At 38.8% G+C, this 21,999-nt stretch overlaps 1 protein-coding gene across 2 annotated transcripts in view; it reads right to left on the bottom strand.

Moving 5' to 3' along the window:
* MICU2 (mitochondrial calcium uptake 2) overlaps positions 1-21,999 on the bottom strand; it is a 143,263-nt gene that overhangs the window by 43,204 nt on the left and 78,060 nt on the right. For both annotated transcript variants that reach the window (XM_061457666.1, XM_061457667.1), the window contains exon 2: positions 19,698-19,845. In XM_061457666.1, coding sequence (XP_061313650.1) covers positions 19,698-19,845 — 148 coding nt within the window. The remainder of the gene's footprint in view (positions 1-19,697; positions 19,846-21,999) is intronic.

The following is a 21,999-nucleotide window of genomic DNA, read 5'->3' as shown; positions in this document are numbered from 1 at the left end:
GGAACAAGAATTTGCATTTCTCCATTTAGTTGGCTGCCAGCTTTTACACAAGCTGAACTCTCAGAATCCTGCCCTGAGTGCCAGCAAGCTGGGCTAGCTAAGAATCATGTATGGCGATATCCTTGGGGAGATCCTGTTAAAATTTTTGTTTAAATTAGCCTAAAACAGAAGATCATTGAAATTCAATAGCTTGTATTTCATTTCCATCTCTCTCTCAGATATTTTTAACCATACTGGACAAGTACCTTATCCGAACAAGGTGTCCTTTGTTTACCTGCCTTATTTACATTCTCAGCACTTTAAAGCTCTTCTATGCACTTATAAAGTACTTACTGCTAATGAAACCAATAATGTAAAGAGCAAAAATTCAAGCCAGTAACTAGTCCTTTAAGGACTCCTTTTAAAACATTGGTGATACTGGAGATAAATCAAGGATAGCAAAAAAAAAAAAAAAAAGAAAAAAAGAAAAAAAAAAAAGCATGACAAACCAGGTGGGGTCAGATTGCTATGATAGCTTCTGGCAAACTAAAATCTGAATAATAAATGAGGGTGCCATTTAAACGAATTAAAAATCCACTTCAGACAGAAAGCTTTTACTGAACTAATGCATTGCTCCACTGAAGGGTAATTGATAAAATTTCAATCACATGAATTAGTGAATTGAACCACCTGAATTAAAATCCAAGTATGCCCAGTGGAAAAGGCAGTTTGCAATAATAGGAGCTTCTGATATACTCTACAAAACAAGCTTTGCATCTGTCCTTCTTTATTTAGAACAACTGTTCATCTGAGGAAATGAGAAATATACACTTCTAGGCCGAGGCCAGCGCTGGCAGATCTCCATTTCAGAGGAGCAGTTGCACCAGAGCCAGTTAATACCAGAAGGTTTCTCTGTGAGTAAGGCAGCTCTAGGTAAAAAAGGTGGATGCTGAAGCAGGGAGAAAGCATCAAAGGATGACAGTCTTTTAGAAAACTGAAACAGACTGAAAAATAATGATAAGCTAGTTTCCAAAACTGTGTGAGACTGCAGCACCAAGTCACCAGTGCTGCCAGGAGTTCCAAAATAACCAAAGTCATCAACGTAAAAGCAGACATTGTGGTGCTCACTGCAGAGCACATGAGCAGCTCAGTCCTCACCAGGACTGGATTGTAGCTGGAGGCTGTGGGGGTGCAGGGATGGCAGGGGAACACCTTTTCCTTAAGTACCAACCAGGGAAGGTGACTTGCTCCCAGATTTGCTCTCTTTCTAATAACATACCAAAACTGCAGATAGCAAAAGCTGAGAATAAGTTCAAACTTACAAGCTTACCACATGAAATGCACTGCAATGACACATACCATACAGACAGTAATTTCTTTCAAAACATCACAAAAGTCTAACAGGCAGCAAGAAGCCAAGCAGAGTGCATTTGCAGATGAGCATCTCCGCAGCAGAAGAGGCTGCACAAACCCTGCATGGGTTCCGAGCTCAGGACTGGAGAGAGCATCCAGAGGAAAAATGTGTCATGTGAAATGCAAATCCTCAAACTTCCAAATAAGCAGCTCATGCTTGGTTCCTCTGGCTTCATTTAGACATCTAAAAATTAGATGCCTAAATCCAAGTTAGTGATCTCTACGGTGCATTGCTGTAACTATGATGGTGTAAGAACATACGCAGAAAAGGGTTTATAATTAACTTTGAAATCTGCTGCTCGTATTTCAGATCTGAAGAAGAGCTCATATGCCCAAAAGCTTGTCTAATTTTTTCCAACTTACAGCAGCTGGTCTAATAAAAGACATTAGCTCTGTTTACAAATCTCATCCTGACTAATGACCCCAGGCTCCCTTTATAATCAAGGGAGAGAAACAAACACAGCAAAAAAGCAATTTATTCCTGATTGAGATAGGTGTCTCATACAGGCCTTGGACTTACCTGTTTCTTTCCATTAACTATAAAGAGATGCTACAATCACTTGCCCTGACTTGACATTAATCTTTTATATATATAAATTAAGTACATGAATCCTTCTGCACACAGCCAGATAACTGACACCATGATAGCCTTTTCTATTTGTTATATCTGTAATCTTTTTTTTCCAACCTCCTATCTATCAGCCCAATGTTAGCAGAGCTGGGGGCATGTATTGCTGTTTTATCAAGAACTTTGTCAGATACACGGGCAAAGTGTACTACAGTTCAAGAGGCAGAGCGGCTACATAATTGGATCAATGAAGTATTATAAAGGATAATTAAGATTACCTGGAATAAGCTGTATCCATAATACATGTTCTGAGACCAGAAGGGTGGAGAATGACTCTTGCCAAGCTGGAGAGAACATTATGTAGTTCAGACTTTTGAGATGGATGGCATCTCCTGAATCTGTACAAAGGCGTGGACCTTCCATAGAGAGCAGGCAGGCAGAGTCCCAACTCAAGAAAAAAGTCTTAGTTTTAGACTTGAGATGGTAGTCAGTCTCAAAACTGACAGCGTGAGATAGACTAACCCTTCAAGAAGACTCAATTAATGAACTTTAATCCTACTCTGAAATGAAGAACAGATTATCTCCTTAGCATCGCTACGCTTTACGTTGTTACCTCCTGTTGCTAACACAGACTGATTTTTTAAATGCTATAGCGTTGGAGCACATGCTATGTTAAGGTACTAACAAAGAATGAAGATAAACTATTATGATAGCCTCGTAGCACTAAATGTTTAATTCTGTTCCTGTACTAGGCAGCATCAGAAGTCATGATCCCCATCCTAAGGGCTTGGTAATCTACTTTACAGCTAAAGAAGATAAGCATAAAAAAAAGTAGAACAACAAATAAAGTAGGATAAGAATAATAATGAAATGACACAGTTAAAATCTAACTTAATCCACAATTTGAGCAAATTGCATCTTAACTGTAGGCAAAGATTAATCTGGATTCAGAATGAACATGTGTGCAAATTAACTGTGCCACAATCAAAATGAAGGAAGAAAAGGTCAGCAGCATCTGAAATTGATTCTTACCTCACTGTGCAAGACTTTATTTAGGCTTATGTGCTCAATACAGCCACCATCACCACCGTAGCAACTATCCCTATAGCTTCATTTAGACACTTCCTTTATAATTTGTATTCTTCCACATATCTGAAATCTTCCCTACCATGACAAACTGTTACTTTTCACATGCATCTTAAAAAAAGAAAAATACTACTAACAGTTCAGTTAAAGACTAGGCACAAGAGTATTAAAGACTGTTAATTATTATAAATTGGATTCACTTGCTGACAAATAGCTGCGGTGCCAGGTGAAGAATTCATCCTTTTTGTGGGAATCTATCAGCATAAAGCTACCTTACTAACCCTGGAACACAGAAAGAGAGGGCATGTGTCAGAGAGGCTTGCCTTTTTCAACTTCTTGCTTTGATGCAATTTATCCCTTAAGCAGAAATTGCAAATCATATCAAACTGTGTCAAATTATATGAAGTAACTGTACAGTTTAGTTATTGAACTTAGATATGTAATGAACACTCTTAACATGCAAGAACTACGGATAACGAGGCCAGAAACGACCATGTGAGTCACCTACTTTGTCCTATTGCTCCCCACAGACTTTTGCTCATGCATCATCTCATCAGTTTATGTGCACACAAATACATGTTCACACGTTCAAAAAGATAGTATTAATACTTAACTGCAGTTTGGGAAATGGCCTTAAGTTGCACTAGGGGAGGCTTAGACTGGATATTAGGGTTATCAGCACTGGAACAAACTGCCCAGGAAAGTGGGCGAGTCACCATCCTTGGAGGTATTGAAAAGATGTATAGACATGGTGCTTAGGGATGTGGTTTAGTGGTGGACGTGGCAGCATTAGATTTATGGTTGAACTCGATGATCTTAAAAGGTCTTTTCCAACCTAAACAATTCTATGATTGAAGTTCAAAAGACAATAATGACATTAATTTATCTGCTTTGTTTACGGAATAGCTTGCTTTTTCTTAAACTTGCTCATCCACGTACAACCTTCAGGGTACTGTTATTGCTTATTCCTAGTGGAACTGGAAAAAATAAAATAACTTTTCAAAATTAAACCTGGAAATTAGTGAAGAAATTGAAGTTATTCATGGTATCAGCCTGAAAAATGCAGTCTGTTACCATAATTCTGTTCAGATGTAGGGCATTTATAGTGCTTGTGTCCAAGCAGTAAATAGCTGACTTATTAGCGAATCAAGCCAATTCAGTTTACTGCAGTGGGTAAGTAACTGGGAGCACTGACATTTCACATAAATTGAGTGGGTTCTCAAGACTCCTGTAAATATAAAAAGCTATTTAGTACCAGTTTATAGAGTAGCTCACTTTTTCTCTGTTTCATCCTATTACATACCAAATTTTTTTTACATCATCATTAATGCTTTCTCTTTTGCTAAAACAGTATTTTTCTTTAAAAGGTTCATTTACTTCACTACAGCAATGGGCAGTAAAAATTCATAGAAATATTGTAAAAAAAATCTTCCACGAGGTGACAGCTCATTGGAAATGTACAATGGAATTTTGCTAGAAATACCACTTCAGTAAACTTGAGTTCATCATATCCCAACAATCCCTAGTCAGACCTTTGGTAGGGAAAAAAAAGAAAAGAAAAAAACAAAATGGAGAGATTGATGCACTGAAGAAGGACATCTGTGAAATCTAGAAATTTCATCAGCAGGATGTCCAGTTTCTATTGGTGCACTGTTCTAATAATGGTGCTGACGTGACTGTCCTATTTCATTCTCTAGCCCTTCCATCAAATATGTAGGATTTGACTCCTTTAGGGTTGCCTTACATCCCCCAGAGACATCCTTTCCAACATCTTGTTCTTACTCATGTCCCGGTGGTAACAATTCTAGTGAATACTGCACAAACATCACCTTTTTAGTCACTGCGAGAGATGGTCTCATGATTTTCAGAGAAGCTTGTGGGAAGACCCATGAAGTGGGGCTCCCTGTGGTTATGGGGAATCACCTCATTCACAGAATAGCTGAAACTGGAAGGGAGCTCTGGAGATCATGGTGGTAATTCTCATGGTAACAACTGGAAAAAGTTCAAAGCAGTCTGGGAGGTCTCCCAAAATCATGACCAGTTGGGTGTTGAGTAATATGCTTGCAGACATTTGTTTCTAGAAGGACTGTGAATACAGAACATCTTTCTAATTTAATACAATCATCTGACCAACTTTGCAATGGGAAAATATCAGTTTAGGTGCTTTTGTAACTTATACTAAGACTAAATGTAAGGAAAAGTATTTTGGTAGGCTTTATGTGGAGTTTTGGATTTTCCCCCCTTGCTTATACCAGAGACAACTATGTTCTTATGCACTTGAAGACTATCCTGGCTTCAGTTCTCACTGACTACCTATGAAGGAAGATGTAATGTGTGGGGTTTGTCCATCAAGAAGTTTGGGGGGAGGGAGGTTCTCTGTGGCTGTCACGTTAAACAATACTCCTTTTGACTCTGTAACTGTTGTACTCTGTAAGTAATGGGGGGGAGGTCAGTTGTATTGTTGCACAGGATTGTGAGAGAGAAAAGAGGGCTGGGTGGCTCGAAGTGGTGTCTTGTTGCAACGCTTGAGGGGAGGGGAGGGGAGGGGGCTGCGACGGTGAGGAGGCTCCAGTGGATGCTTCTCGAAGCCTCTGGGAGCTTCTCGAAACTTCCCGAAACTTCTCGGTAATGAGACCCCTGCAACAAAGGGAACCAATGGGGAAGAGCCATGTCAACATCCGAGTGAGGAGGGGCGACAGGATTGGCTGGGACCTTGAACCGGAGAAGATAAAGGACCGCCTCCCAGGGACCACGTGTGCGCGTCTTGGGTGGAGCAGAGGACGCCCCAGCGCACCCAGCGCTGTTTTATCTGCTATCGCTTACTCTAGTTTAATAAAACTTATACTTTAAACCAAAATTGGCTACAATATTGATAATAGAAGACAAGACATTTTTGCCTTATTTGTCGAGACATGAGAGCACCAAGTGCTGATTTAAAAGCAAATTTTGAATTTGACTGAAAGGAAACAATTCTATGTTGGTAATTTCATTAATAAGAGCACTGTGTTCAAGGCCTGAGACATTTTGTCTTGCTGTCCAGAGCATGGTAAATGTCACAAAAATTCAGAACCTTATTACGCTTATTTCCAGAACATAAGCCCCAAACATCAATACGCAATTTACAGTGATTAGATGTCTGAGGGCATTGTTACTGAGTTTACAGAACAGTTAATTTGTAAATTATAACCAAGATAAATTCTGTCTAGGAATGAAAGGATGAACACCCAACAGATGATGTTCAGTTACTGCATGGGGTGTCTTGGGTGAGTTACAGCTGTAGCTCCTATTCACCTTTGCTTTGCAGCATTCTTTCTTTGAGGAAACAACAAATATATCTATGCAAGAGGACAAAAAGGGATTAAATCCCTCTCTTTACTAGAAATTTGGAAATGCTTTAGTAAATTAATTACCATCTGTGTTGAAGGTGGGTAAGTGGAACTTCTAAACCACATGATGAGTCTAAACAAAAGAAAGCACACAAGGTTGTTTCTGATTCACTTGCTAATATTCTACGATTTTAGTTAAGATCTTTGTATTTTTTGAAATTGGTGATATTATCCATCTATTCCTCATCCTTTCACACTCACCTGACATTATCCATTGAAAGAAAAGGGTAAATAAACACTCACCAAATAAACATAGCCATTTTGCAATTAGTTTTAGTAACAGGATGAACTGAATTACCAGGTGTCTACTCTAGCAGAACATAATGCATCACTTTTTTCCCCAGCAGAATTGTAATAATTGCAACTAATTGCCATTACTGATTAGTGAATCAGCATAAAAAAGAAAAAACATAATAAAAATGCTGGTTTAGGGGAAGAGACTTTTGGCACAGGTGCAGTACTGCAGCACTTAACTTCAAAGATTTCAGATTCCTGGAGATTACAGGATGACTAGTGATAAAGGGAACTGCTATTCAGAGCTGAATTAAGCTCATCCTGTCATGTCAGAATTTCTAGACGGAACCTTTTCCCTTTATAAGGCTCTGAAGTGCAATCTTACATGAAAATTTTAGGAAGGCCATTTTAATGCAGATGACCCCAGTGATGACATTACTTTTTCCAACTGCCACCCTGAGAAGATAAGCACATTCTAATGACCATGTTTGGGAATTTTCGTACAGAAGTCTGTCTATTGCTTTGGGCATTTACTGATCCTGCACAGCCCTACTTCATTATTTCCATAACTCTCCAGGTTCAAGCATTACTGCAATCTCTAGCTTTCCTTTCTTTCTTCCTTTCTTTCTTTCTTTCTCCTTCTCGCATTTAATCGAAGTTCCTTTCAGTGTCTGACTTGCTTTCCTTCAGCTGACAGCCCACGTCATTCTCGCTTTTACCTTTAAATTAGCCAGGAGTTTCTTTCTACTTCTAAGATTAGCTCATTCTGTTATTAGCACATACAGAAGCTCTGAGCAAACCAGTAACAGCCCCTGCTGAGTCTGACTTGTTTATACATCATTAACATCTGTCACATAGCAATTAACAGATGTTTGGGAAGCTTTCTTACAGCAGGGGCTTGTAGGGTATGTAAGTGATAACAGAATGCTCTTGTGTTTCAAGCTGAGAAAGTTTTATCCTATTTTTGCCACATGAAAAGATTAATGGAGAGTTCTAGCTTGGATTAGTTTCTCAGAATACCAGAATGTTACATAAAACTAATCTGAACCACTGTCTTTCTTCAAAGGATAAGGTGGTAATTGGAAGAGAAGTGGGATTGTGAAAAGTCTGAGAACTCCCCTAAAAGACTGGGAAGAACTAAAGTAATGAGGAATCACAGAACAGCTTAAAAACAGATGCGAATTGTACCTTTTAGCAGTAGCCAAAATGGTTTGGTTAATTTACAATTTAGAAAAAAAATAATGTTGCTAACAGCATGTTTAATAATAAATTACTGACAGGAGGTCCATCAGCCTTCCCTACTAGCAGAAAAGAAAGCTTCATGCACCACCTAGAAACCTTCTCCACTCTTAAGGGGTGAACTTTGGAGACCGAGTAACAGAAACAAAGATAAGTCATCCCTTGACCCTGTACTTCAAACTCTTCACAGAAAAAAAGTCTGGCAGAAAGAAAAAAAAAAAAAGACAAAAGATCAATAGTCTCTTTCAAAAAATTAAGTTATTCTTTTCTAGAATTGTCTTATTTCCTCAGGAATAAACCTTTCTCCTCCAAATTCAAATAATTTGATGAAACAAACCTCAGAAACACATTTGGCTTTCATTTTATATTCAGATTTTCAAAAGAATTCTGATCTTATTAAGCACCAGAGGAAACATCATAGTAAGTCTGTCAAAACAGAAATAGAAGAGATATTCTTTCAGTAAAGATAACGGAGGAGGCAAATCAAAATGCATAAATAGACTTTACATTAAAATTCCCACTAATATCTGATTTAACTTGCATCAGCCTTTACTGCATTGGGCTCCTGTGTCCACTGCCTCTAATTATCCTTGCACTGCCTCCTTCAGGCCATACTCAGCTTCTCTGAAAAAACTAATGGCTCCTCCAGAGGAATCTTGGACTGAAAAAATGAACAATTTTTCCCATTCTTGTTGAAGGTGTACATTAACTGGGGGCATCAAGCATGTGATTGTACATAACCTTCTAAAAGGATGTTCTTTAGCAGACTCTCCTTTCCTGTTTAATCACAATTCCATGATTACATTAAAAATTTCTCAACCTAAGAACACATGATAATTTACTCTACTCTACTACTATCAGCCTGGCAGACACATGGAGATACAAATGAGGACCAAAGCACCTATGGCGCTGGAAGCTGTTCCGCATGTAATGACTGCAAGTGAAGCACAGGCTAAAAGAGTTTGTTTGCTCTAGTGAGCATTGCTTTGTAGTATTTTTCTCCTTGAATGAAGCTGCAGTTTGACAATTCACATGTTTCAGCAACAGTATTAATTTAAGAAGTTCTTGACTTCAATCCTTGTTCCATCTCTTAGGCCATAGTGACGGCCAGTGGATTATGCTGTGAGCCAGGGAATGAAACTGACTTTACAGAAAGAAATCAGACTCACAGAAGCGTGGAACACAGCTACCTACATAAAGCTGTGGAATGGATGGCCTCACCCAGCCAGAGGAGATAGAAATAAACTTGGGTTTGCTTAACCTAAAAAGACTAGCACTGAGTGGTAATTTAATTATCTATAATGCATCATGGGGTTAAGGTTCAAAAGAAAAAAGAACCCCTATTTTAGGTAATGTGAAACATTGGCACAAGAGCAAGTACGTTTAAATAGATTAATTTTAGGCAGGGTATCAGAAGAGTTTTCAAGCAACAAAGGAGATACTGTGCCACCATTTTCCGATGTGAGCAGTGGTTAGAAATTATTTCAAACTGAGCAGGAAAAGTGTGTAACAGGTCTACATTTTAAGTCTGTATTTCCTGCTAAAATTGGAGCTTTTAGAACATATATGATCACACAGCCATGAAATGCTAAAGACAAGTGCTAAGCCATTAAGTATCACCTTAGTAGAGGATACATATCCTTAAAAATACATTACAAGACATTATTACACAAGACATTACAAACACACAAACTCGGGTGAGCTGTGGTAATAAATACAAGCATTTTTACAACAGTACAACTAAGCAGATACTCTTCTTCCTCCTTACAGCAGTACTGGATATAAAGTATAGGGACTGCCCTCCTGAAATGAACATTTATGTTAGCTGCAGAAAAAAGAGACTGAATTGAAATGTGAATCAAATTTTAAGTAGGCTTTTTACATTTCTCAAAGTTGGTGAAAATGAAAAGCAAACAATAGATGGCTTTCTTTTACAGAAAGAGTTAAGTCATTTATTGTGCCCATTGTTCTTTTAAATTGACCATACTGGTTTTAAAGCCCTTCTTACTTTTTCAGCAGCAGACTGCCTTTACCACCATACACACTGCAAAAAATGTTAGTCTTTTCTGCTTAACAGTTGCTCTCTTTTGCCAATTCCAACAAAGCCAGAGAAGCAGATGACATTTTTGAAGGTTAGGTTTTATATTTTTCCCGCCAGAAAGTGACAGTGAAACAGAAGTGAGCTCTTACATTCTCTACCACCAAAAAATCCACAGAGAAGAAATACCTATGTCAGGGTGTGGGTGACTGTTTAGTTGTCAGACACAGTAAATAAATACAGTCCCAATGGAAAAGTAGATGCCCATCCACATGAGACAAAATGACTAATTTTAGTATTCTCTATTATAAGAATCTGCTCTGTCAGGCTTGCAATGGTTTGGATCCAGTCCACAGTTAAGAACACACATATCTTGCTGTTCCCCAGGAAAAACAAAACCAAAAAAAACTTTGTAGAGGAACAAAAAAAAGACAAAAGTCATCTGTTTTCTGGAACTGACAGTTTCTCTGGTCGGATACGTGACTTACTAAGTGCTTGCCAATACCAATGCAGCAGCAAGACTCCATTGCCCAGTAGTTCCATAGGTACTGGCAGAAAGGACATACATTCAAGGCCTGAAAAGGTGGCTACCACCTGAGAAAAACAGCTGTATGATTCTGAAGACTTCAAACATCAGCTCTTCTGAAAGACAACTGAAATAGTTTGAACAAAGGCAAATGGCAGCTGTCTTGTCCATGTTTTATATTCAAATTCTATACAAGAAGCCCATTTTTTAATTTTTATTAAGCCAGGTAGGACTGCAGCTCTTGGTGAACAAAGTCCCAGGATACTCCAGTCAGAAATATACCTATATATATATATCTATAGATATATCTATAGATATATGTATATATACACTGATAACCAAGAACAGCCAATTAGGATGCATTTGGACCTAGTAATATTGTTGAACTACCTTACACATGGAAAGAAGCAAGGCAGGATTTGTTGGAAAACACTGTATCTTTTGTTATCGATGGCTGAAAAATCCTTATGCTTTCAGCCGCACAAGGCTTTTCCAGGTCTGAGAGGAAAGATATTTAACTAAAGATGTAGTCAGCAGAATGTCTAGGTGCTCACCAGCTTTATGGATGGTGGCGTGAGGACCAGAGCTCTCTGGTGGATGGGACAATGTTGGAAGATTGGTTTGATTATGGAGAGTTGGCTCTTGGCTATTCTCTGCAACAGTGATGCTGGTAAGCCCAAGAGAGGGCACTACCATGTAGGCAGGTGCCTCTAACAAGAGAAACTTGCATGTTTTCCACATGGAAAAGTCTTTGAGCTCAGGATTTACTTTTGTTTCATAGTAGACCAGCAAGGCTACTGAGTGTAATCTGTGCTATAACCCACTGCAGGTGCAGGGCTGAGGAGTGAAAAAAAGTGAGCATAAAATGGGTAATTTCTCCCTTAGGAAATCAATGCCAGTGTTTTCTAAACAGGGAGCAGCAGAACTTCTCGAAGATCTCCCCGGAGACCCCCAGCCATTTGCAAGTAAGGACAGCCCTTCTCATCTACCAATGCATGCACAGCTTGCCTGCTGCTACTGCCTAGAAGGAAAGTGATTGATCCTCAACAGTTCTACCTTAGATATTTTCTTAAAAAAAAACATAATGTAACATTTCTTAGAGAATATGCATGAGAAAAACAAAAAAAGCACAAAAAAGAATAAATTGTATGACTAACATAATAAAAATTCAGTGCTGGCCTAAGGCAAAGCACAGAACCATCAACTGAGTTACGAACAACAAAAAATGTGAGGCTAGAACACATATTAGATTTTGGCAGGAGCCTGACCTGCGCTCCTGGCACCTGCTGTCGTCCAGTGAGCGCCCGCCAGATCCCCATCAGTTCTAAATGTCTGAACATAACCCAAGGAATTTTGAAAACAGACTGTACTTCTTAGGTACAAACCAATACCTGCCTGTGGTTAAGGACATATGTTGCAAGAAATTAAAATACATTTAAGAGTGAAAAAAAATCAGAGTCTGATTTTCACGCTACATCTGTTAAGACTTAATTGTCAGTTAAGCAGGATGTTTCAGAACTGATTAAGCTCCACTGAATTTATTAAAAAAAATAATACTGAAGTAATCTGTCAAAAAAGTATTCAGAACCCATGGTGGAAAAAATCCCAGAGATGTTTTCTGTGGTACGCTGACAGTATGTTACAAATGTAGTTGAAATAGTGTGTGATGTTCTACAAAAAGAAAATATCTTTACAAATAGGAAAAATATTCGGAGAACAAGAATGATTGCACGAGTTCTTGAAATTTGATCATATGTATAAACGAAAGAAAAGTGACTTCTGTGTTAAGTATTTTAAATATCATGGTAGCCTGTCACAAAACTGGAATACTTGACTAAAGCAGAAACTGTTGCAAGACTTCTGAAATTCTAAGACAGCCGATGTTTATACAAGCAGACTCCCGCTATTAATAACCAGATCTTTCCATTACTTGTACTACAAATATTCTGTATGCGCACAATATATTTTCATTTGTTTCAAAGAATCTGTTTTCCATTCAGATGCCATTAAATAACCAATAACTTTCACACTTTAAGTAACTAAATCCTTCAAGATGTGTGTTGAGACCACTTGCCTCTTGCTCACCACTCTGCAGAAGCCTGACCAGCTTTATTAATGGTACTATTTTTGTGCTGAGTTTTAAAAATTTGCTTTCATTCATTGAGAAGCTGCGATATATCTTCTCATTAACAACTGTTTTTCAGAAAGCTAAATAGCTAGTATTGTATTTTCAAAACATAACATCATGTGAAAGTTTTTACCTAAACAGTAAGCACTGCAGTCAATCGAGATAAGAACTCTGATTCTGTGTCTCCAGTTAGTCAGCAACGCCACAAAGGGAAAAATAAGAATCACAACAAAGCCATAAGCTTATTACAACCTTAGTGTTGCCTCATGCAGACATAGCCACAAAAATATAAATGTAATGAATACAATGTCAGTATAATTTTAAGGATCAAAGGTATATTTTCCTGTTTGACCTTATAAGGAATATGTCCCAGGTACTTTCAGCAGTGGTTCAAGGCATGGAAATGAAACAGGAGTAAAAAAAGGACACCTTCTCCCTGTGCAATGATATGCTAAAACCTGCTTCTTCTTAAGTGACGGCTGTAAGCCAGCTCTTGCCTAACACATCTGCTCTAATTGCAGTACCTCATGCATCTACTTTTTGGACTCTCAAGTTTTTCTGAAAAATGAAAGCAAACAAGTGAGTCAGTGCAGTGGCCAGAGGTTAATGGACCAAAAAAGCAGCCTGGCCAACACACCAGATTTGATTGCTGCAGGGAGGAATACCCCATTTCCCCTAAAGAATCCCATCTCTGATTCTGTTATGTAGTACCTTGTGATGCAACCACTACAAAAATGTATTAGTCTTTGTTTTAATTTCACAACAAAGCTTATGCCCAAACATACATACACATTATCAAGATCACAGGAACTTAAGTATTTCTACTGTTTCTAGATAAAGAACTATTTTCCTTCAAATAAATTTTTAGATATACCAATCCCATGAAAATCGTTGGTGTTGCATTAGAGAGCCCATGTTAAGTTGTCAGTGTTAATGCATTATCGCAAAGGAGAAAAGAAGAAAAAAACCCACCCTTACTTATATTATTTACCAGCAATTGGCTGAGGTACAATATTTTATCCAAAATGATCTAGTATTTTACATAGAACACGAACTTTAATGTTGTATTTGAACACCTAAGGGAAAGTAAAAGGCAATATGTATACAATATATTACTTTGAAAACTTTCTCAGGGTTGTGGCAGGACTTCCTAATACTGCTCTGGTGACGAAGGACAGCTGAAGATGAAAATTTCACAGTATTGGCTAGTTACAGAAGCAGAAATTTTCAGCAATCTCCTTATCTTTGCTTATGCACAAATCTCTCATTACTTTCCTCCACCCACAACCCCACTTTAAGAAATGAGTAAACAACAATGACTAAGAAGCTTTGGCTAGAAATGGCTGATTTGTTTCATCTTTCTAGAACGCAGAAGAGATTTATATCATGACCTTAAATCACCACCTTGCTTCTTTGCCTTTGCTATACCTTCCATCTAGCCTTGGTCAAGGGTCACCTCTGTCCTGCATATCCCAGCTTGTGGAAATTACTGTGTCTGGAGGAGATGAGCAACACCACCGCATCAGTGTTAAAAAATACTAAATACAGAGATAAAGAGAAAATGATCTCTTTGTTAATGCATCAGAAATTCAGGAGAATTCAGCTCATGGCATTCAGTTCCCAGGTATGCCAATGGCTCTCCATACAGCATTTTAATCCTCACTTCCTGTATGGAGCTTCACCAGTTACACAAGCTTAAATCTTAGTTTTTGACTCTGAATCCTCATGCATGACTCCTATCAGTCTGATTAGTTATTGTATATGAAATTCAGGTCAAAATGAAGACACTGAATTTTAGGCATCTGAACTCCCACTAGAGGCAAAAACTCAAGATCCAGAAACAGAAAGACTGAACAGACTCAGCTTGTTCCGAAATGCTGATTTACTGGCTGGATCCTCTCAGCTCTCCAGACCCCACTGACTGCACCAGCACTTATCTTTACTAAGGATAATGGAGAACTCAATCTTCTAGCCACTGCAGCCTTGCACTCTATCCTTTCTGCAGATTCATTCAGTCATGATCACGCTGATACTACGACATGAAGCCACACATCATATCAAACCTGCAAACATACCACAAACTTGTTCCAACCATGTTTTCACAGAAAGCTTAACCAACTCAGTTTCTTCCCAGCAAACTTACAATACTCTAACTCTCACAGACAGGACTCTACTGTGGAAATACTGCCTCTGGCAGCTTAGTTCTATGGAACACGGGAAAATCTGTTTTACTGCAGATAAAGGAGTGGTTTGGGATGTGAAGGTGTTATGATACATTAAATCTGTACTGAGGATATACAGAAGGATCACGATCTTTATTTACCAGGTATTAACTGTTATCAGACAAGCTAACCTGAACATTTGTCTTCTACTTGAAACAGGAAGGTATTTCTGTAGTAGAATAATCTTTTCCGGTAGAATGAACATAAGCATACTCCAGATTTACTGTACTGCAAAATCTTCATTTTCTGACGGATTCCTGTAGTCCTTTTCAAAATTTAATGTAGGTTTTCTTATATGTTCTACAACAACAGCATACCAGCAACACTTCCATGGAGAAGCTCTAACACAGTATTAGTTACATAATCTGGAATATGAGCCTAAGCATGTGCAACTGTTTAAAACATAAGTTTTAAATGAAGCTGGAAGTGTCTTCTAAAAATACTCCTGCATTGAAATGAAAATTCAGTGTAAGTCAGCTGAGCTTTACCCTTACACCTATAATCACAGAATCATAGAATGGTTTAGGTTAGAAGGAACCTGAAAGATCATCTCGTTCCGACCCTTCACAGTATCACAGTATGCTAGAGATTGGAAGGGACCTCGAAAGATCATCTAGTCCAATCCCCCTGCCGGAGCAGGAACACCTAGATAATGTTACACAGGAATGTGTCCAGGGAAGGAGACTCCACAACCTCCCTGGGCAGCCTGTTCCAGTGTTCCGTCACCCTCACTGAGAAGAAGTTTCTTCTCAAGTTTAAGTGGAACCTCTTGTGTTCCAGTTTGTACCCATTACCCCTTGTCCTATCATTGTTTGCCACTGAGTACAGCCTGGCTCCATCCTCGTGACACTCCCCCTTTATATATTTATAGACACTTATAAGGTCACCCCTCAGTCTCCTCTTCTCCAAACTATAGAGACCCAGTTCCCTCAGTCTTTCCTCATAAGGGAGATGCTCCACTCCCTTAATCATCTTTGTTGCCCTGCGCTGGACTCTCTCCAGCAGCTCCCTGTCCTTCTTGAACTGAGGGGCCCAGAACTGGACACAATATTCCAGATGGGGTCTCACCAGGGCAGAGTAGAGGGGAAGGAGGACCTCTCTCGACCTACTAACCACCCCCCTTCTAATACACCCCAGGATGCCATTGGCCTTCTTAGCCACAAGGGCACAGTGTTGGCTCATGGTCATCCTGTCATCCACTAGGACCCCCAGGTCCCTCTCCCCTTCTGCCACGGGTAGGATGCTAGAACTTCCAATGCAACACAGCACGTTTGTATTATTCTTATTAGATATTACTAGACATTGTGAAGTTTTTACATCATGATAAGAACAGTAACAGAAAAGAGTTTTCCACTAACCTATTGTTGCATCAGACATGGCAGGGGGGTTGGAACTTGATGATCTTAAGGTCCTTTCCAACCCTAACTATTCTATGATTCTATGATGATTTACATGAATATCTCGCAGACTGTTTCAGGTGTTTCGTACAAGCACAAATCCTGTGCTATGCTACTACATCTCATTTATTGTCTGCCACTGTTTATAAAGAGGTGGTTACTTCCTTCCATGAAATAACTAACGGCAATAGAATTAGGCAAATACTTACAAAAGTAATCAAATGTGAAATACTGCATCTAAAAGCAAGCACTTTTTTTTTTTGATGGTGCTTTTCTGTCTTTATAAGAGCCCTTTGCTTTGTCAATATGCAGAACAAAGTAAGTCTGTCAGGAAACCCTGCATTTGTTATCAGCTCATTCTCCTTAGATGTCAGCACTGTAAATATTTTTCTTCATTATCATCCTGACAGTAAATAACTTTGCAGGTGTGATTTAATCAAGAGGAGTGCCAAGATTTCACAATTTTTGGCCTACCTTAAGTAAAAGGAGTAATAGAGAGACCCATGCACCAGGAAACAAATGAGCAAAACTAGTGAACTGAAGTCTATCAAGCAGGGTTCATGATCACTTGGGCTGGATGGCAGCTGATGTATTTGCACTACAGTTCAACTGTTTTCTTATCTGGGAAGTGTTCTATAATAAATCATAATTTATTACATGTTTTGCAACCTTGTCAAAGGGCACGCCTAAGATTTTTGCTTCTGTAATAAATTCCAACCAAGTGTGTACAGGAATTCACTTGACAATCTGGACATAGCTAAAATATTTTGGTATTTTCTAACGTCAGCATTTTTGATCCAGCACCAACAACTTATCTGGTTTACACAACACTGCATTTACTTTCTTCTACATTTAATTATGCTTAAGAACTAACAGGAGATTTCAAAGTAATTCTCCAATGACAAGCAATAGTAAGCAAAACAACCCCAAGGGGGCTGGACAAAGGCCTCAATTTCCAACCTGTAACTTCTTCTCAACCCCCCTTTTCACTTGGCTTTTTCCCCTTTGGAAGTGTTTATCTCTGAACAGGAACAAAGGAGCAGAATGTTGTGATCAACCTCAGCAATATTTCTTGGTGTACACAGCTAAATTGCTCCTGAGGCTGATCATATGTCCCTGCCTATTATCTGTAAAAAAAGCAGAAGCAAAACCTCAGAACAGCCCTAAGCCTTCCATATTATTATATACAACAACCACTGGCAAACTCCAAGCAAACAGCTATGAAGATGAATTATTATTGCCAAAGTGCTTCAAATTTTCCCAAGAGTTTTGCGTATTTTTTTTATTAGCGATTAATAAAAAATAGGTAGCAAATAACCAAATCATTGCAGATTTAACTTCAGCATTACAAGACTCACCATTTGTATGCAGTTACCACGTGTTAAAATTACATCTCAGTATGCCAGTATGCAAAGGGCTTTCTAGTATTAGTGTTGGCATGCCCGTTTTCATTTCTAAAACCACTGTTCAGGGTGAAAGGGAATTAATTTTACTATATAAGCAGGAAGTTTCCCAAAATAATTGATGCTTTGCTATGAAATTCACCACCTTCATCTACTCTAAATATACCTGGACAGACACTTGAGATAGGTCTGTTCATTTTCCTTGTATGAAACGCTTCTAAACAAAATGTTCAAACCACTGACTTTAAAATACCTAAACAATCTTATTCTCTGCTAACAAAAGCTTTGAGTGTTTGCAGTTACAAGAAAACCTAAAATCCCTAGAAATGTCACTTGAAGAGAATTGTTTACTGTTGGGTTTATGCTACTGCCTGAAGAATCCACATCAATGATGGTTAAGCAAATGTTTAGGAGCATTAGATTATATTTTTCTTATGAACTGTCTACGGTGCTATTGTTGTAAGCCTGATCTCAATTTGAAATTCTAAATAGGCATTAATGCAAAGATTTTTTTTTCTTCATGTGTTTTTTTTTTCATTTTTTTTTTATATTTAATGCTGTTTTCTGCTCATATTATCAAAGTACCTGAAATTAACTTGGCTGCATTACAAATAAACCTTACCTCCATACCACTTCATTAAAAATCTGCACTATTATATTTGGAGTAATCAATTAATATGTATGAACTGCTAAGACTGAAAAACACTTATTTCTCTAACCTTGCTTTCACAGACAACTGTCTGAAACCCACACCTTCAAAACTGAGAATTTCAGCATTCACTGTCTTTCACTGTTTCAGACTGGAAAACCTAAAAGAAAACCTCTTCTAGGTTTTTAACTTAATGACCTAAGATTTGAAGGAGAAATAACTCTTTTTGTTAGCCATATATTAAAAAAAAAAAGTTATTTTGAGAGTCTCCATGACTCTCAAGGTCATAAAGTCCTAAGGATTTACATTCAGCTTTGTATAATATTAGAAGTTGTGTGTCAGCAGTGAAGCCATGTATCCTTATCACCTACAGATTTTTGGCAGACACAAAAAAAACTTTTCTTGTTTCCTGTTCTTTGACCACTTGCAACTCAGTGAACTCTACTCTGCCCCAAGTTTCCCAGAGGCTTGAATCAAAGTGCATTAAGTCTCTTTCCTTCTCCCTGTCTCACTAGCCTTTCCACAGTACCTTGAATTCCTTTCTGTATTTCCTGTTCAGCACTCCCATATGACTTGGACATTTGCTGCTAGCTGGGCAGAACATCCCAGACTATGAATGGCTTTTGCTAGACAAAGTGCTGCCCTGGTCAGTATGTGCAGACTGCAGCATGTAATGATTAAAGTTGGGATTTATCCCTCTTTCCCACAGCAGAGGTACTAAGACATTATTTGTTCTCTGAACGACAACCCTCTTGGAAATCTGGAAAATTTAAATTTTGTAAAGCAAAAAATTCTTTGGAAAGCTATGAAAGCCAATTTTTTGGAGGAAAAGAGAACAACCACCTAGGGCACTTCTTATTTGTGTGCTGGTCTTCTCCTCATAAAGCATGCTTTTAGAAGTACTTTTTTAAGAACGTGCATACAATTTTGATTTGTTCTTAGTTAGGTTTTGCATAAACCAAAGGAAATTTGAAACCAGAAACCTAGAGCTGAGCTCAATGCTTCGTTACACTCATTCAAGTCACTGCCATCACTGCTTCTTCTAAGAAATAAGGTCACAGAGTATTTATTGGTGAAGTGGATAGACAGTTAATGGGGCCAGGAATGGTATGAACACTATTATATTACACTCCTACTATATTCTGTGGCATGTAAGTAATTGAGGAACTACATACTGATCAGACATGCAAATTATGCAGAGATGTAATTTCATTCATCAAGTCACCAGATTTCTAAATCATCAGCATAAATTCACTGGTGTAAAGGGTGGTGATGCCTGTAAGAATCCATACATACAACATTTATGAACTGGCTTCTGTTGATTTATGTCAAATAAAGGATCTTATCCCAGTGACTGGCAAATTACATCTTGAAGGGGACCTGCAAGTTTCTTTTCCTTCACAAACACAAAGATGAGAAAACCACTTACGTTCAACTTGATCAAACATTACCGACAACAAGAAATCTCTTGGTGTCATGTAATACTCTCCTTCATATTCCAATGATGCAAAACGCATGAAGCGATGCTTCCGAAGAGACAGTCTTTCATCCATTTCCACATGAATGGCATCTTCCTTCTGAAACAGAAAAAAACATCCATGCAGAAAGATGGCTGCATTTGTAGACCAACTCTGTAATTAGAAGGAATCCTATACCTGATCTTGATTAACTTCAGTATTTTGTGGGTAGCCACAAGAAGAGACTACCAAGAATTAAAGCTTTTACAGCACAATTTAATGAATGACGTTTAAATTTGGCTTCACTGAGAGCATGCCTTAACAACACAGCTGAGCTAAATTAACGGCTTGCTGTCACCAAAGGCTGCCCTTAGCTCTTATTCCCTCGCTCTTGGCCATATGGTCCTGCACCCTCTCCTTTGCCAGCTGTACTACTTGTCGCAGTCTAGCTAAATTCAATTAAAGCCAAATTCAGTTTGTTAACTCAACAGAAAACTGAACCGACCAAACAGCAAACAGTATTTTGCCAGATTAGCGACTGGTTCAGCAAAGGTTGAAAATGTGGTCTGCATGATAACTCCTGAAGTCATTTATCAAGATGTGGAGCAACTCCTAAGATGGGAGAATAACGAGTTTAAGTATAGGCCTACCTTCCAGAGAAGTCAGAAAAAACAGGAAAAGCAATGAAAACACCAACAAGTCACAGATTTCATCACCAAACCCAAAGTTGATTTCTCAAGCAAACAAAAATCTTCCAACTTCCATCCCCCCCTTTAAATATTGAGATTCATGATCAAAATTACACAAGTTGACAACATTCTGATGAGTAGTAACAGTTAGTGGCAGCAAGAGAGGACACAGACATGGTGAAATATTTTCTTAGGATTTCAGAGACGGTAAGTGAAAACAGGAAACCAAGACACTTTAAAATTCAGAACATCCTGTGCATATTTGAACAAGGAACAATTTTACCACCAGCAGCATCACTCAATTTTAGGACTGCTCAAAGATGTGAGAAAGTGAAGAAAAAGCAAGAAAATCCAAGACTATGAACCAAAATTCCAACTTGAACATACTTGAAACAAGTCAGTAAATACCAAGATGGATCTGTGGCTAGGTCAGTGCCTGTGACATTACTCGATGTGTGATGCAGGTGAGCAGGTATAGCCTAGGGCATGGCCTACTGAGGTGCTGCATCACATCTTCCAGCAAAAAATCACTGTTTATGCAATTTTCAGTTTCTGGATCATTCCTATGGACTGCCTGGCATTAGAGCAACCCAGCATAGTGCTGGTGTATGCTGCATTTTGCACACTGGCACACTCCTGAGACAGGCTCCTAGTTACACTCAGACCAGCTGCAGGCGCAGCTAGGGTCTCACTATGAGATGTTAAAACACAGGGCTTGCTGTGCTGTGTTTATGGGGTGAGTGGTGGTAGACAGACAGGCAGACAGTATATGGATGAACAAGGGGGGAGACCAGGGGGAACACCTCTCTTGGTTTTACTGCAGTCAGCACTGGTATAGCAACATGCAAGATAAGAGGCACCAGCTGCATGGGAGGTTGTTAGGAAAATTGGGGATGTGCACAGATACTTGTAAATATAGCAGGTAATGGTTTGTATGAACACATCCAGGAAGTGGGCAAGACAGAAGGGAATGAGACTGAACCGCTTAAAAGCTGTGACTGGATTTCTGACACCTGAGTTTTAAGTTGCTTTTCCTCCAGGATGGGGACTGCTAACTCTGCCTCCTCTGCTGAGTTTGAACAACTGCAAAATCAAGCATTAGCAGTTACATTTCCTCCACTCAGCCAACAACATGACAGGACTTTGGTATGAAGTGGCAAAGATAGAGGGGGAGCTAGCTGATACGATGAACATATAAGCTGTTTTGGGATGATAGCTTCTAGCTCTCAGACAGGGCTCTGAAGTTAAAATAGAAAACACCAGGTTTAGTGTCAGGCTGATGAGGCAGAGCAAAGGACTTGTACTGATATAGGCAGCCCCAGATAATGGCACCCGGTGTAGTCTAACAGTAACAACCAACTTTTTCAAAGTGAAGGACTCTTGGAACTTGAGAGTGGACCACAAGCTGCGCCCAATAACCAGTCCATTGAAGAAACAGGAAAAACAGTTCACCGGACAATGAGACATCAGAGAAGAGGATGAAGCATTTCAATTTTGTGTCATTAGGTTTCCTTTTTTTCTACTCACCGTGGTCCCTAACTGGATATGGGGACCATATGTTTGTACAGTTCGGGGATCTCAAGAA

Source organism: Pezoporus flaviventris, unplaced genomic scaffold (genome assembly GCF_033815535.1).
Source record: "Pezoporus flaviventris isolate CSIRO_AGI_PZ_B2104156 unplaced genomic scaffold, CSIRO_AGI_Pfla_v1 ptg000025l, whole genome shotgun sequence".
Lineage (NCBI taxonomy): Eukaryota > Metazoa > Chordata > Aves > Psittaciformes > Psittacidae > Pezoporus > Pezoporus flaviventris.
Note: the sequence above shows the minus strand (reverse complement) of the source record. Positions and strands in the feature narration are given on the sequence as shown.